At 54.3% G+C, this 16,379-nt stretch overlaps 1 protein-coding gene across 1 annotated transcript; it reads left to right on the top strand.

The window, feature by feature from the left end:
• The first annotated feature begins 265 nt into the window (after positions 1 to 265).
• PDE1B (phosphodiesterase 1B) lies at positions 266 to 15,113 on the top strand. The gene is made up of 15 exons (XM_081249130.1): positions 266 to 404; positions 5,248 to 5,361; positions 6,255 to 6,437; positions 6,625 to 6,691; positions 7,263 to 7,379; positions 9,883 to 10,023; positions 10,436 to 10,536; positions 10,618 to 10,743; positions 10,861 to 10,962; positions 12,172 to 12,292; positions 12,603 to 12,684; positions 13,004 to 13,112; positions 13,542 to 13,672; positions 14,181 to 14,300; positions 14,769 to 15,113. The coding sequence occupies exons 1-14, from the start codon at positions 352 to 354 to the stop codon at positions 14,282 to 14,284; spliced, it is 1,551 nt and encodes a 516-aa protein (XP_081105256.1). The 5' UTR covers positions 266 to 351; the 3' UTR covers positions 14,285 to 14,300; positions 14,769 to 15,113.
• Positions 15,114 to 16,379: the final 1,266 nt, after the last annotated feature.

Raw genomic sequence — 16,379 nt, 5'->3', positions numbered from 1 at the left:
TTCCTTCTCCCCAAAGAGGAGCCCCACCTCCTCAGAGCAAGGGGCTGGCCTGTACTATTTCTGTCCTTTCTGGGATTCTTCTGAGAACAGATTCTTGTTTTCAGTCTGATTCAGATGTGAAACTTCTCCTGCGGCCTCTCACCCACTTGCTGTGGGCTGGGTCTCTGCCTCATCACTCCTTCCTCCAGCCAGGCTCCTCCTGTTCTCCTCCCCCAAATTCTCTCTGGTCAGTCACTTTTGCTGAGACCTGGAGGAGGAAGTCAGGGGCCCAAGAGGGAGCCATTCCCCTCAGGGGCCCAGGGGGCCTGGGGGCAGCATTTTGATACTCTGAAGTAGGAAACTTTGATTCCCATGGCAAACCCTGTTCCTGTGCCGAAGAGTCACCTCCAGGGCCCCATCCTCAGGTAGGCGGCCAGGGATGAGGAAGGGAGAGGGGAGGAGGAGGACAGGCTGCTGTGGGTCTACCAGTTGTAGTTTGGTGGAGGGGAGGGATCAAGACTTGACAGCCCCATATGCTGTGTGTGTGTGTGTGTGTTAGCAGTGGCGGGTGACTTAGTAGTGTTTCCCCTCTTTCTCTCCTTCCTGACCCCCAGCATCAGTTAGGACCTCATATTCCTCCAATATCTCCTCATCTGGTCTTAAAACCTCCAGAGGGGAATAGGATTCTTCTCTCAACTCCCAGCCTCTTAGCTTGAGGCTGCCCTGTCCTAAACCCCCTACTTACAGTGATCTTTCAGGGAGTGTGGGTGCTGGAAGTAGTGGCAGGGGACTTTGGAAATCGTCAGATCATCCGGTGGGGGCTGGAGAAGCTGCACTCTTCTGGGGCGTTGGGATTATTACTGCTCAGAGCCGCCTTTTCCAGCTGGCTGCCAAGAGCTGGGAGAGACTGGGGCCTCCAGCAGTCAGGACCTGAGGCTTTCCCGTCGTGGTATGGGGACTGAAGATAAAGGAGAAAGAAGTGGTGGTGGTGAACCAGGGCTAGGAGTGGAGTGGAAGGACTGTTGGGAAACTTCCAGGTTTCCTTAGGTCTGGACGAGGACTGGACAGGGGTGAGCATCCTGCTCATCCAAGCAGATGAATGCCAAGGTGTGGACCTTGGGTGGGTCTGTGGAGATCCTAACTCTGAAGGGCGTTAGAGTCAGAGAGGCCCCCCGCCAGGCCAGGAAGTGTCGTGGGGAGACACGTGGGGAGAGTTATGTAACTTCAGGAGGGAGAAGTTCAGCACCTGGATCCTTCCAGCTGCCCGAGTCCAGGTCCCTTCCTTGGCCTCCCCATTTGTCAAATTTATTCTTTAATCTTTCTTTTCCTCCTTTACCCCCTCCCTCTGGTATCTGGATCATGTTGGGTTCAGATTTCAACAGAAGCTATAAAAGAGCTCCTGGACAACATCGAGAGGTGGAGATGGGAGGAACTTGGAGGGCGGGCCATGTTGAAAGCCAGCCTACAACCGCACTCTGCTCCCCCAGCCCTGAGATCTCAATTGGGAGTGCTGGCAGATAGCCCCCGACCTGATTAATCTGCTCCCATTCCCTTTTATTGTTTAATGAACATTTACTGAGCATGTACTGTGTGCTCTGGGCACAGCACCCAGGATAGAAAAGTCACTGTCAATGCCATCAAGACACCCCCAGTTTCCTGGGGGTCTGATGGTGTCTGCAGACACCATCACCCCAGGAAGCCTGGATGACTGACCCTGAAGGAGCTGTGATGCAGTGGGGTCCAGCCTCGCTTTTGGTGTTTGGGACACAGTTAGGCTCCAGTAGAGTGAGCTGTAGGCTTGCCAACCTGAGTGAGATTGACAAGTTGTGTGACCTCGGACGAGTCTTATAACCTCCCCCATAAGGAGATTGTGAGGCTCAAGTCAGCTTTGTAATTATAAAGGAGAGATCATGGTCATTATCATCCTCTCATTTCCTCTGTTAGGGGGCTTCCTAATTACCGGCCTCCGTCCAAACTAGGCTCACTCTTCTCCACCTGGACTTGGGATCAAGAAGGCAGGTAGGTGCTTGTTGGACTTGAAGGAAGTGAGGCGTGAGCTGGGCCAGCATGATGCTGGTCAGTTAATTCCAATTCAAATCATGTTTAAAGAGCCTCATTTTATATGCCAGGCCTTTCACATACATTCTTTCATTTACTACTCTTATTAACAGGTGGTTTACTATTGTCCTCACTATTTAACAGATGAAGGAATTGAAGCTTGAAAATAAAGGTTCTCCAACTTTAGTGTGAATGAGAATTATCTGGGATGTTTGTTAAAAATGCAGATCCCTGGACCCAAACTTCAGAAATTCTGGTTCAGTAGTAGTTGTGCAGTGAGGCCCAGAATCTAAAATTTTCACAAGTATCCCAGGTGATTCAGATGTAGTGGTCTTCAGGCCACACTTCAATAGACACTGATGAAGAATTAGTGACTTGCCCAGGACTCAGAGCCAGGAAGTGAAAGGTCTGCATCCAGGCGTCCTGTCTTCCAGAGTTGTGCTGGGAGCCTGGGTTTCTGCATTGGAAATAGGGGCAGCACTGCCTTCCCGCCTCCCTCTCTCCCTCCCTCTAGGCCCATTGTGAAGACAAAAGGAGATAATGTAGGAGCGAGCCCTTTTTAAAATGTAGAGCTGGCAGCATTGTCAGAGATTATGCAAATACATGCAAATGAGCACCCATGGGCTTGGCTGTTCACTTGGGAGCTTGTGCTGGGATGTGTGTTTCCCTAGGTGGCTCAAGAAAGAAGAACTTCGGTGGTGGGTATTGACCCCTAGTGGGCAGAGTTTTCCACTGTAAAAGGGGCTGATCGAAATGGAAGACTGGGGCTGGGATTGGGAAGAGATGGGACCAGAGGCCTTTTTTTCTTCCTGGGTTGTGTGTCCCTAGAGTTGAGGGTCCCTGGCCCTGGGGACTGACCAGGAGAGGGAAGCTGTGTGCCCCAGTGACAGAGTGTATCTCTTTCCTCTGTGATCTCTGGTCAGCTCTCAGTTGCTCCTTTCCAGTCCATTGGCTGGAAAGCCTTTTTAAAAAAATTTAACTAATTAATTAATTAATTTACGGCTGCATTGGGTCTTCATTGCTGCGCGCGGGCTTTCTCTAGTTGCGGCAAGCGGGGGGTGGGGGTTGCTACTCTTCGTTGCGGTGCGTGGGCTTCTCACTGCAGTGGCTTCTCTTGTTGCAGAGCACGGGACCTAGGTGTGTAGGCTTCAGTAGTTGTGGCTCGCGGGCTCTAGAGCGCAGGCTTAGTAGTTGTGGTGCACGGGCTTAGTTGCTCTGCGGCATGTGGGATCTTCCCAGACCAGGCCTCGAACCCGTGTCCCCTGCATTGGCAGGCGGATTCTTAACCATTGCACCACCAGGGAAGCCCCCTGGAAAGCCTTTTATGTTGTCAGCCTCTATTCCTCCTCCCTAATGAAGCCTGAGCTGGGGCTGAGCTTTACTGAACCCGGACTCTTCCTTGTTGAACCACCTGCGCTTTCCACATGGAGATGGTGCAGCAGGAAGGCTGGAAGTGATATTAGAAGATAGCCCACCGAGGAGGCTGCAGTGTCACCCTCCAACTTCTTTCCCCACCCATTTTTCCCCTTTCCCTTCTGCCCCATTTGCATTCAGACCTGTCTTTGGCCAGGACTGCTGGTCCCTGACGCTTCCTGGGGCTGGCTATTCTGGATGCCCCTATTCCAAAGCTGCTGAGACCCCAGGATTCTAGAGCTGCTTCTGTTCAGGAATGCCATTGTTCTCCCTCCCCCCACCCCGGCATCCCTGGGAATCGATGCTAATTTCAGCCTCCGGTCCCTGACTCATTCTCTTCTCCTCCCTGACTCATAGGGTGACCTTGGGTTTCTGAAGCCCCTCTCAGTGGCGAACTGTGCTGGCCACCATTTCACGCCATCTTGGTTTTAGGTGGGATGGGATGGGGCAGGGCTGGGGGAAGGAGCCAGAGAGGAATGTTTCATTGCTTTCTTTAAAATCACTATCTAAAGTCAGAGAGCTCTGTTTGCTTTGTGACTGCCTGGGCTGGACTCTGGCAGTCACAAACCAGACTTTTAAGAAGCCTCCCTGTTAATCCCCTGGAATTCATGAGTGCAAAATATGAGGGATTGTTCCTTCAGGCGAAGCATCCAGTAAGTGAGACCTCCAACCCCACCCTCCCCACTTTGGCTCTGTGGGAAGCTGCCACGGGGCAGAGGTAGGGGGCGGGTACAGTCACCCTTGGCCAGAGGTTCTCTCTGGAGTGGCACTGGGGAGGCAGGGGTTAACCCTGCTTTTTCCTGGTTGATGGATTCTGGAATCATAATCGATTAGCTCTGCCGGGATGGAGTGAGGCCAGGCGAAAGACCAATTCAGATTGGTCTTTGTTCTGTGTCTTTGCCATCCCTGCCAGAGACAGCGGGGCTGTGGACAGGAACCCCCTCCCCGCCAAGACCAAAAGACATAATGAAAGAATGCTGGGGGCTCTTTTGATGGTTGTTGATCCCAAAGCCCTCTCTTAGGGGGAAATAAGCAGTTTCAGCTCTTGGTTATTCAGACTGTGAAACAGCTCATCCCCAAAACATCACCCCGGGAGCTTGTACCTGCCTAATTCTGCTGGGCCCTGGGCAATCTAAACAAGAGTTTTCAGGAAACACTGACTAAAAGGGGGGCTTTGAGAGGTCAGAGGGGGTGGGGACCATGGAAGAGCCTGAGATTTAACTTTAGGGGCTAGGTAAACTTAGTACAGGCAGTGGCAATGACCTGTGATGAAAAACATTAACTGCTGTTATATTTTTAATTCTTTTTTAAAAATATTAATTAATTTGTTCATTTATTTTTGGCTGCATTGGGTCCTTGTTGCTGCACGTGGGCTTTCTCTAGTTGCAGCGAGCGGGGGCTACTCTTTGTTGCGGCGCATGGGCTTCTCAGTGTGGTGGCTTCTCTTGTTGCAGAGCAGGGCTCTAGGTGCACGGGCTTCAGTAGTTGTGGCACGTGGGCTCAGTAGTTGTGGCTTGCAGGCTCTAGAGCGCAGGCTCAGTAGTTGTGGCGCGTGGGCTTAGCTACTCCGTGGCATGTGGGATCTTCCCAGACCAGGGATCGAACCTGTGTCCCCTGCATTGGCAGGCAGATTCTTAACCACTGTGCCACCAGGGAAGCCCAACTGCTGTTATTCTATTAGAAAGATTAATGGGTTATGGAAGACTGAGGCTGTTTCTGTAAAATGCATCCTATTAGAGGTATCCTGTTCTCTTGACAAGGTGGCAGCGCCTAAGCAGGTTATCTGTACCCCTACAGGCTGCGCTACATGGTGAAGCAGTTGGAGAATGGGGAGGTAAACATTGAGGAGCTGAAGCAAAACCTGGAGTACACAGCTTCCCTGCTGGAGGCCGTCTACATAAATGAGACGCGGTGAGAGTGGTGACATGGGGCTGCGGGGAGAAACCCACACACAGAGGAGAAAGATACCAGACAGACACAGTGATTCAGGGAGGGCTGGGGAGTCGGACAGAAACCTGACCCAGCCAGAGCAGGGAGGAGGGGCGGGAGGTTAGATAGATCTGTAGGTAGAAATATCGGCAGAGGTACAGGCATAGAGTTGCAGAGACAGAGACAAACACAGACATCAAGAAGAGAACACTGTTCCAGAGCTGGAAGGGACCTTAAAGGTCATCTAGTCCTAACCTGCTCCCCAGTGCGGAGGCCTTCCAGACCTGCGCGCCCAGGATGGGAGCCACTGGTCACACATGGCTGTGGGGCTTGAAATGTGGCAAGTGTGAATTGAGATGTGTGTGTATGTAAAATACATGCTGGATTTCAAAAGATTTTGAAAAGAGAATGTCAACTATCTCATTAATATTTTTATACTGATTCCACGTTGGAATGATAGTACTTTGCGTGTATTAGGTTAAAGAAATGTTATCACTAAAATGGATTTCACCTGTTTTTTTAACCTTTGAATGTGGCTACTAGACAATTTAAGTAACTTATACGTGGCTTGCATTTTATTTCTGGAGGACAGTGCTGCTGGTCTGTAGCATCCTCGACAGGTGGTATCCATTCCACTGTCTGCTTGAATACTTCCAGAGCTGGGGTGCTCACTACTTAGCATAGTGACCTGTTTCATTATTGGAGACATCAGATAGAGAAACAGAAGTAAAAAGACTTAGCAAAAGAAAGGAAAGGGAGGGTCAGAGAAGGGAGAGAGCTGGTGTGAGAGTTTCCAAGGTGTGGCTGGGCATGGGCCTCTAGGCTGTGGAAGCACCTGCTGTCTTTCCTTTGTGACTCCCCTTCTGGGGCCTCAGGCAAATCTTGGACACGGAGGATGAGCTGCAGGAGCTGCGGTCTGACGCGGTGCCTTCGGAGGTGCGGGACTGGCTGGCCTCCACCTTCACCCAGCAGGCCCGGGCCAAAGGCCGCCGAGCAGAGGAGAAGCCCAAGTTTCGGAGCATCGTGCACGCGGTGCAGGCTGGGATCTTCGTGGAACGGTGAGGCTCACCCACGCCCTGCCCGCTTCTACCCCTAGCTGTGTCCCTCGTTCCCAGCCACCCTCGTCTTCCAGGACCCCACTGTACCACCAGCCTCACACGCCCACGGCCTATCCGCACAGCCCCGCCTGATCCGACGCCATTCCCAGACCTCACACCTGGGCTCCTTTTCGTTCTTCTCCCTCAGGATGTTCCGGAGAACGTACACCTCTGTGGGCCCCACCCATTCCACTGCGGTCCTCAACTGTCTCAAGGTGATCCCGGGGGTTTCAGGCAAGAGGAGAAGCTTGGGGGGTGTGGAACAGTCCTTGGGACTTTCAGACTCTTTACGGGATGATTTTTGCCTTCCCTTTTTTTTTTTTTTTTTTTTTTGCGGTACGCGGGCCTCTCGCTGCTGCGGCCTCTCCCGTTGCGGAGCACAGGCTCCGGACGCGCAGGCTCAGCGGCCATGGCTCACGGGCCCAGCTGCTCTGCAGCATGTGGGATCCTCCCGGACCGGGGCACGCACCCGCGTCCCCCGCATCGGCAGGCAGACTCCCAACCACTGCGCCACCAGGGAAGCCCCTGCCTTCCCTTTTAACTGTTGTTTCCATATTCCTCAAAACAACTTTTCCCCACTCAAGAGGCACACTCCTGACTTCTTGTCACTCCCATACTGAATGATATCTGGGAAGAAAGAGTCCTATTTACCACTTCTTTGTTTTCCTGCTTCCCAAGCCTCTGTAATCATTGGGAAGTCCTCCTTGAAGTCTACCTGCAGCCCTCGCTGCTGCAGGGGATGTCCCCCTTGGGAGTCTCCCTGCCTAGTCCCTTGTTTCTCCACAGAACCTGGATCTCTGGTGCTTTGATGTCTTTTCCTTGAACCGGGCAGCTGATGACCACGCCCTGAGGACCATTGTTTTTGAGTTGCTGACTCGGCACAACCTCATCAGCCGCTTTAAGGTTGGGCAGCATCCTATCCCCGCCTCTGGGTAGGATTCTCTACTCCCACCACCCTGTTCTCAAAGGGTCCCAACAAGCAGCAGATTCCACAGGCTCCCTGGCTCGGTCTCACTGGCAGTGAAGTCGCCCCGTGCACACCCCAGTCTAGCCTTTCCTTCACTTGCTGCAGTCCCAGCCTCTGGCTTCATGTATTGCTTTCTAGGGGAAGATTCTAGCCCTGCAACTCTCCAGCCTAGGATTCTGCACTCTCGCCCTTGGCTTTGTCCCCTAACTTGTCCTCTCCAGGCTGGCTGCAAGTTCAGCTCCCTGTTTCCGCCCTCCTGCCCCTGCCCATGGATGCTGGAGGCTTAGAGGCCAGATGCTCTCAGCTGGTGCCCTGCAGGACTAGCGTCTCTCCATTTGTTTTTTTGGGGGGGTCTCTGTCTCTCCATTTGTTTTGGGGGGGCTCTCCCTCCCCTCCCCCTCCAGCTCTAGTCTCTGTCCAAGGAATTTTAGGGAGAGGGTCAGCTCTTGGCAAGGCTAGGTAGGGCTGTAGGAGGGGAGGGAGGGTGTGAACTCGATTTGCTCTTCAGCTTGGCTGGCCAGGAAGTGTACAGGATTAACGTCCTCTTCAGATCCTGTGCCAGGAGGGAGCGTCTTTTGGGAACAGGGGCTGGAAAAAGATCACTTGCACGTGGAAAAACCACACTTGGAAGTGGAGGGTGAGGGGAGCTGAGGAGTCGCCAGGGGGGTATTTGGTGAGCACTTGGGTGAGGGTGACAATAGGCGTTAGGGTGGAGGAGAACATGTGTGTTCTGAGGGGTTTGGGGGGGTCAAAGGAGTCCAGCTGGAGGGCCCCTCCCAGAGGGCTCTGGAAGGTCACCCGGCCACCTGTGCCTCCACTTCACTATAACAGACTATTGGTGTGTGAGAGCCTTTCCTTGACCCTTGACTCCTCCCTTTACAACTCCCAAGGTGTTTCCAGAACTTCCCTGAGATGCTCAGCTGAGATTTTCTTCAGTGCCTCCCTGAGCCCTGTTCTTCTGCAGTTGCGTTTTCTTCTTTCCAATCCTGCCCTCTCCAGGACGGAGAACAGCAGGCTCTTATTTTTCCTAAGACTTTTCCCAGCTCATGTTTCTCCAGACTGGTTCTCAGGCTTCCTCCAGACACCAAGTTCTCCTACAGGTGCTTCCTCACCTGGAAGGACTGGTTCCCGGGAACTCCAAGAGTAACTGCATCACGTTGGGTTTGGCCTAGCCCCAGCCCACCTTGCTCCAAGGCAGTTCGAGAGAGAGGAGCCTTCTTGCTCTAGTAGTAGAGACCCCCTTGGAGCCGCCCTTTTCAAGCTCCACATTCTCTTCCTGGGCACCCAGCCCCTCCCATGCTCCTCCCCTTCCCTTCCCTTCCTCCAGGGACACCATGGCAACGCAAAAGCAAGGTCGGTTGTCGTGGAAACAGTCCTTTAAAATTCCCTGAATTTGGGGCACAGCCCTCCAGGGGTTGGGACAGGGGATGTGAGGGTCTGACTGACTAGTGGCACATCTCTGTTGTCTCGTCACTACTGCGCATCTCTACAGAAGCTTCCTCAAGTCCTGAACCCTGCTCTCCTTGCAGCCTCAGAGATCTAGGGACAGGTACAGACACCAGCCCCGCCCTCCCGGAACCTTGGGCCTTTGAAGGAAGCAAACGTACCCCAGGGCACCTGCAGAGACCGAGACAGGATTGAGACAGGATTGAGTAGCCCGCAGCCTGACAGAGCTCTGGCTCCTGCTGCTTGGGTGTGTGTGTGCGGTGGTCGAAGGGTGGAGAAAGGCTTCTCAGAGGAGGGGGTGATCCACATCTGGCTAGAGGGGCCTCTCCGGGTCATCTTATTCTTTTCTTTTTTTTTTGTGGTACGCGGGCCTCTCACTGTTGTGGCCTCTCCCGTTGCGGAGCACAGGCTCCGGACGCGCAGTCTCAGCGGCCGTGGCTCACGGGCCCAGCTGCCCCGCGGCATGTGGGATCTTCCCGGACCGGGGCACGAACCCGTGTCCCCTGCATCGGCAGGCGGACTCTCAACCACTGCGCCACCGGGGAAGCCCCGGGTCATCTTATTCTTTCGTTTGCTTCTGAGCCCCTCTCCATGGTATTGGCTTGGGGATGGGGTGAAGTGGTTGGAAGGTAGGAGGGAAACTTTCTTTCCTCTTCTTAAAAATCTCCAGGGAAATAATAGTAATTATAGCTACTCTCTAGAGAACACTTACGAAGTGCCTTGTGCTTATCTCGTTAAATTCAAGGTAGGTGGTATTCTCTTCATTCTGCAGTTAAGCATCTGAGGCACAGGAAGGCACGTGACTTGCGCAAGGTCACACAGCCCGCAGGTGGTAGAGCCAGGATGTGAGCCCAGGTTCACCCGATTGCAGAGCCAGCGCTCTCCTATGCCCTGTTGCCTTCCAAAGAAAGGGCCTTGCTGACCTCCGTCTTCAGCCGCCTGCCATTCCCCGCACATCCTCCACAAATCTCGATTTCCTCCGTCCTACTGCAGATTCCCACTGTGTTTTTGATGACTTTCCTGGATGCCTTGGAGACAGGCTATGGGAAGTACAAGAACCCTTACCATAACCAGATCCACGCAGCTGACGTTACCCAGACGGTCCATTGCTTCTTGCTCCGCACAGGGATGGTGGTAGGTGCCCTGGAAATCACTCTTCTGTGACTCAGGGTCTTATGGCTGCAGAACCGGGAAGTCTAGACTTTACTCCCATTTCCTTTTTTCTCTCTTTGGTTCCTCTCCTTTGGCATCCCAAAGTCTTTACAGATTCAGATTGGGCTTACTCATTCTAGAGTATTCCTGGGTGGACCGTAACTTCATGGGCAGCGCTGGGGATGTGTGCCGGGATGTGATGGGAATGTTGCTGGTTGTGATGGAGGAAGGTCTTTGGCCATTCCGCGAGCTGAGAAACGTGGCTGCATTAGCCCAAGAGCTGGCCTCAAAGAATGGAAGGGCTGGGCTGAGCAGTCCTGCCTGTGTGTGGAGGTCTCTGGGCAGCGGCCGGCACGGGGTCCGCCCCCTCTCATCGTCTGTCTCTTTCTCCCAGCACTGCCTGTCGGAGATCGAGGTCCTGGCCATCATCTTTGCTGCAGCCATCCACGACTATGAGCACACCGGCACTACCAACAGCTTCCACATCCAGACCAAGTGAGGGGTGGGGACGTGGCAGGGGCAGGAGGGGCCGAGTGGAGGTGCAGAGGGCCGGACGCGGTGACTTGGGCTTTGCAGGTCGGACTGCGCCATCCTGTACAATGATCGCTCGGTGCTGGAGAATCACCACATCAGCTCTGTTTTCCGAATGATGCAGGACGACGAGATGAACATTTTCATCAACCTCACCAAGGATGAGTTTGTGTGAGCAGAAGCCAGGAGTGGGCATCCCTAGGGACCCCCTCACCCCAACCCTCTTTTCCCACTTCCCGGAACTCCTGCCTAGCAGTGCTGATCAATACTTGGGTTCTGTCCTTTCAGAGAGCTGCGGGCCCTGGTCATCGAGATGGTGTTGGCCACAGACATGTCCTGCCATTTCCAGCAAGTGAAGTCCATGAAGACGGCCTTGCAGCAGCTGGAAAGGTGAGATATGGTGGGGTGTGGCTGGGCATAGGCCAGAGTGAGGGGTGTGTGAATTGGGGGGGGGCATCCACATGGGTAAAGGGTGTGACAAGTCTTTACCTGGATATAGAAACTCTCCTGGCTCCAGGTATCTGAGTGTATCTTGTGTATGTGATGTGTACAGCCCAGGCAGCTGGTCTACTGGAGAGCGCTTGGCCTGGGGGTCTGAGATGGGCGTTCTCAGGGCAGCTTCAGGTCAGGCTTACTCTGGAATGTAATGGAAAAGCATTCAACTCTTTGGACTCATTTATATATCTGTGAAATGTGAAAATGTAATGCCTCTCTCCACAATAGCTTGCCACCAGTTCCTACTCTAATAGGGCTATTGGGAGAGTCATGTGAGGTTAAAAAAAAAAAAAGCACAGAAGAAATGCCATAATTACATCTAATGTTGCTTAAAAGTGGGTGGGAGTATATAAATGTAAGGGAGAACAGACTGTGTTTGTGTGTCCTGAGGGTGTGTGTTAAAAATTGTATGGTGTTGGGCTTCCCTGGTGGCGCAGTGGTTGAGAGTCCTCCTGCCGATGCAGGGGACACGGGTTTGTGCCCCGGTCCGGGAAGATCCCACATACTGCGGAGCGGCTGGGCCCGTGAGCCACGGCTGCTGAGCCTGCGCGTCCAGAGCCTGTGCTCCACAACAGGAGAGGCCACAACAGTGAGAGGCCCGCATACCGCAAAAAAAAAAAAAAAAAAAAATTGTACGGTGTCTGGGTGTGGGAGAGTGCAGTGTCAGAGCATGTCATTGTTGGGAAATAATAATAATAATAATAATAATAATTATAATTATAGATTACATCTACCAAGCACTTATTAGGTGCCAGACACTCTTCTAAATACTTATATCCTGTATGTCATTTAATTCTCAGAACAACTCTATGTGGCAGATTCTGTTATTATTTCCACTTAGGATTGAGGAGAATGAAATATGTAAATGTTAAGTAACTTGCTCTTTGTCACACAGCTAGCGTGTAATAGGTATGGTGGGGATTCGAACCCAGGCCCTTTGATTCTGAGAGCCTGGGCTGCTTCCTATACATATGTAAATGTGTGTGTGTCTAGTCTCACAGGGTGTTTGATCTGTGAGAGGGCGTGTGATGGGAAGTTAGGAATGGTCCAGGCTTCCTCTTCCTAAAAGACCAGTCTCCCTCCCCTTGCCATCTGCCCCAACAGGATTGATAAGTCCAAGGCCCTGTCTCTACTGCTCCATGCTGCTGACATCAGCCACCCAACCAAGCAGTGGTCGGTTCACAGCCGCTGGACCAAAACCCTCATGGAGGAATTCTTCCGCCAGGTACGAGGCCTCTTTGCCTGCCCCCGCCCCCGCCCATGGGGCCTTCTCTCCCCTTTGTTCTCCAAGTTCCCTGTTCCTACTCCAGCTCCTCATTCAGTGGCCTGCAGCTGCCAACCGGATCCCACAACCATGGGATATAGTGTCATCTCCGAAAAGCTTAACAGTAATTGCTGGCAGTGGCACTTGCATGCCACTCATTTCCAGGTCAAAGGCACAGAGATCCCTCTTCTCCCCCGGCAGCCCCTTCTACCCCTAGCTGCACCTCGATCTGGTAGACTGAGGTGCTTCCCCGCGCTGTCTGCTCCCCCAGGGTGACAAAGAGGCAGAGCTGGGCCTGCCCTTTTCTCCGCTCTGTGACCGCACCTCCACTCTCGTGGCACAGTCCCAGATTGGTAAGTGTCCCTTCCCGCAGGAAGGAGAGAGTTGCGAAGGCTAAAGGATGCTGGCTGGGCCGGGTCAGGACCTCTCTAAGTCCACATCCTTCAAAGCCATTCTTCCCGTAGCGGCAAGCCTGCTGTGCTAGAGCATGGGGTCCTGGGGTGGAGTTCTCTGGGGTCGCAAAGGCATCATCACAAAGGCTGCCCCCACCGGGAACTTTTCAGCCCTAGGTGACCCTGTTTTACATGCAGCCGGGGGCACAGCTGTGCCGGCCACATCCTCTGCCCAGGCCCCCAGGTCAGATGGCTCCATTGTGTTACCCCTGCACTGCAGGTTTCATTGACTTCATCGTGGAACCCACGTTCTCTGTGCTGACTGATGTGGCCGAGAAGAGCGTCCAGCCCATGGGGGAGGAAGACTCCAAGTCGAAAACCCAGCCCAGGTGAGGGTGGCCGCAGCAGCCGGGGGCCCACAGAGAGCACTGACTCCCAGGGAGGAGGTACAGGTATGGCGGGCGTGGAGAAGCAGGCGACTCCAAAATTGGGAGCCCCTCTACCGCGAGTCAGACATAGGGGCGGAAGGATGGGGGGCAGGGAGTGTGGTCTGCACCTCTGTTCCCTCCACCGTAATTACATCTCTCCCATTAGCTCTGTCTTTATTGCCTTTCTGCTAATCTGCTTTTATTTTCCTTCTAGTAGGAGGGAAGGTGTGGAGAGGGATGGGGACTGCGGGTACCTAGCAGAGGGAAAAGAGGAGAAGGATGAGGCTCCCTGAGCCGACTGGTCTTCTACCCCCTCTACTCCGAGGGCTGTGAAGATGGCTCTGGGGTAGGCAGGGCCTGACCTCTGCAATGTTGGGGTCCGGCTTTTAGCTTCCAGTGGCGCCAGCCTTCTCTGGATGTGGAAGTGGGAGACCCCAACCCCGACGTGGTCAGCTTCCGCTCTACCTGGATCAAATACATTCAGGAGAACAAGCAGAAATGGAAGGAACGGGCAGCAAGTGGTGGGTCCATTGGGAGGATGAGGCCTTGCGGGGAGGGTGGCTGGTGCGGCAGTAGCGGGTCCCTTTTCCTTAAGCCCGTCAAGCAACCCTTTGTCTGACTCCTTCCCTGAGTTGGGAAGGTGACTGACTAGGCTGCAGTAAGATCACAGGAACGACTGACTGGCTGACTGGCCTGGACTGTTCTAGAATGCGGACTTGAGAGAGGATAGGGACAGCCACATGCCACGACCCGAGGGACCCCATGCACATTGTGGTCTGTCAGTGGTACCCTGTGGATGTGGTAACCTGGTGGCCCTGGCTGGGACATCTCTTCCTTAACGTGGGAGTTGAGGGCTGTGCATTTTAGCAAGGTTGGAAAGGCTGTCCCCAGGTGGGTGTGGGTTGAACGTAGCTCAGCTCGAAGGAAGGGGGATGTGTGAGAATCCCTTACTTGTCTCCACATACTCCTTGGGTTTGGGGGAAACATACTGCTTGGTCTGGTCCCAGCTTCCTTCATGCGCCTTTGCAGGCGTCACCAACCAGATGTCCATTGACGAGCTGTCCCCCTGTGAGGAAGAGGCCCCAGCCTCCCCTGCTGAAGATGAGCACAACCAGAATGGGAATCTGGACTAGCCTGGGGCTGGCCCAGGTGAGCCTGTCGCGGTGGATGGGGAGGGGCTTAAGGTTCCGCAGGGAGTTGGGCCAGCAGGGTGTCCCACAGGCCTCTTTGAAGGGTCATCTCTGGGGTTCAGTGGATGCAAGGTGGTCCTTCCCTCTTTCCCAGCAGGGATATGGAGGAAGTGAACACACAGACTCGAGCTGGGGCCTGAGTGGAGAGCAGAGTCCTCCCACCTGCAGGGAGAGAGGAGTGGGGCTGAGCAGCTCCTTTGTGAGGGCCTGGGGAGAGGCAGCACTCAGGGCCCAAGGCTCCGGGAGGTCAGCTGGGCGTGACTTTCAATCCAGCCCCGCTCGCGCCCTGGCTGAGCTCCTTCTGCAGGGCATTTTTTGCTCAACTGTAAGCGGGACTGAGTGGGGATCCAGTGGGACCCGAGGAAGGTAAGTCAGGCTGGAGATGAAGGAGGAGGTCAGAGCACCGAGGTGTCTCCTCTTCCCCCAGGTCCTCACCGAGTCCAAAGTGTTCGATGTCATCAGCACCATCTATCGGGACTGGCTCCCCCATCTGCTCCAAGGGAGCGTGGACGTCGAGGAACAGACCACCCACCCGAAGGACAAATGCCAGAGATTGCGGGATTGGGGAAAGGGCCTGTCCCCACCCGACACCCATTGGGGCGCAAGTTAATCTCCCGGCGGCAAGACCGGGGAACTTCAGGCTCCCAGTGGCCACTGTGTCCATCCCCCCCTGCCTCTGGACTCTCCCTATGGCCAGATGACCGGCTGGAGGGGAGCTTCCGGGAGGCTTCCCAGGGCCTGGGGGTGAGGGTTGGAGATGCCAGCCCCCTGGGTCCTCCCCCATCCTTTTTGCCTCCAAGTTTCTAAGCAATACATTTGGGGGGTTTCCTCAGCCCCCACCCCAGATCTTAGCTGGCAGGTCTGGGTCCCCCCTTTCCTCCCCTGGGAAGGGCTGGAATAGGATAGGAAGCTGGGGGTTTTCAGAGCCCTATGTGAGGGTAGGGGAGTGGGCTCCTTCAGGGCATGGTACCTTTCTAGGGCTTGGGAATGGGGGGCATCCTCTTTACCCCAGACCTGCACTGCTTCAGTCCCATCCCCAGCCCAGACCCTGCAATCTTCCCTCTCTCCCATTCTGAAATGGTGACTGGGGGAAGAGGAGCCATTGCCACCAGGGGCTGAGAGGAGGCCTTTCCTGGGGTCCCCAAGGACTCAGGCCTGGTCTAGGCCCCTGGGGCTTGTCACCTGCCCTGGCTGAGTCCTGAACCCTTTGCCTCCTTCCTCTCCCCTGGGGCTGGGAGGCTCCCATCCGACCAATGTCTGTAAAGTGCTTTGAAGTCTCCCCAGCAAAGCACCTTCAGGATACATCCTACGAGCACAGGTGGGGAGAGCTGGGTTGGGGTCAAGGGCGCATGGGGAGGGTGAGGTGTAACCCAGTAATCCTGTGTTGCTGACAGAGAGGGTCCCTCCCCCTCCTAGCCCTGGCCCAAGAGGCCCCTCCCCAGGACAAGTGGGGAGTGGCGGGTGGAAAGGCAGGCAGGGGCTCAGGGCTGCTGCTCTCGTGTCCTCTGGCGAGAGCCCAGCTAGGCCCCTGCCCCTTCCTCTCCTCAGGCTCCTCTCGCCCCGCTTTGTCCCAGGAAGGGCCCAAGTCCAGGTGACTGCCCTCCTCCTTTCTTGTACCAACCATGCATTTGTACAGTGGGCCCTGTTCCTGTGAAGTCATATCCATGGTCTCTTAGCCCTGCCACCTGCCACTTGTCCCTCCTACCCCACCCTGAGTGGGGCAGAGACGCATGAGACTCACCCCCACCCTTGGTCTCCCAGAATCCTGCTATAGCCAGAGATCAATAAAGAAGGGAGACCTGGCCTGGCTGTGTGTGGTGTTTGCCGGGTGAAAGTGCACTGGGCATCTTCACGTGCACTGTCTCTTCAAGCTGATGAAACCCTGGTGTGGTGTTCATCCTGTTATATATGGAGGCCCAGAGAGGTGAGGTCTTGCCTGAGTTGCACAGCAAGGGTGGCAGAAAGGGACCTTACACTTCTGAAGTTCTTTTTTCTCTCCATCACACTACTTCTTCAGTAAAGAGGGGTGAATCTCCCC

Source organism: Mesoplodon bidens, assembly GCF_964165515.1.
Source record: "Mesoplodon bidens genome assembly, chromosome: 11".
Lineage (NCBI taxonomy): Eukaryota > Metazoa > Chordata > Mammalia > Artiodactyla > Ziphiidae > Mesoplodon > Mesoplodon bidens.
Note: the sequence above shows the minus strand (reverse complement) of the source record. Positions and strands in the feature narration are given on the sequence as shown.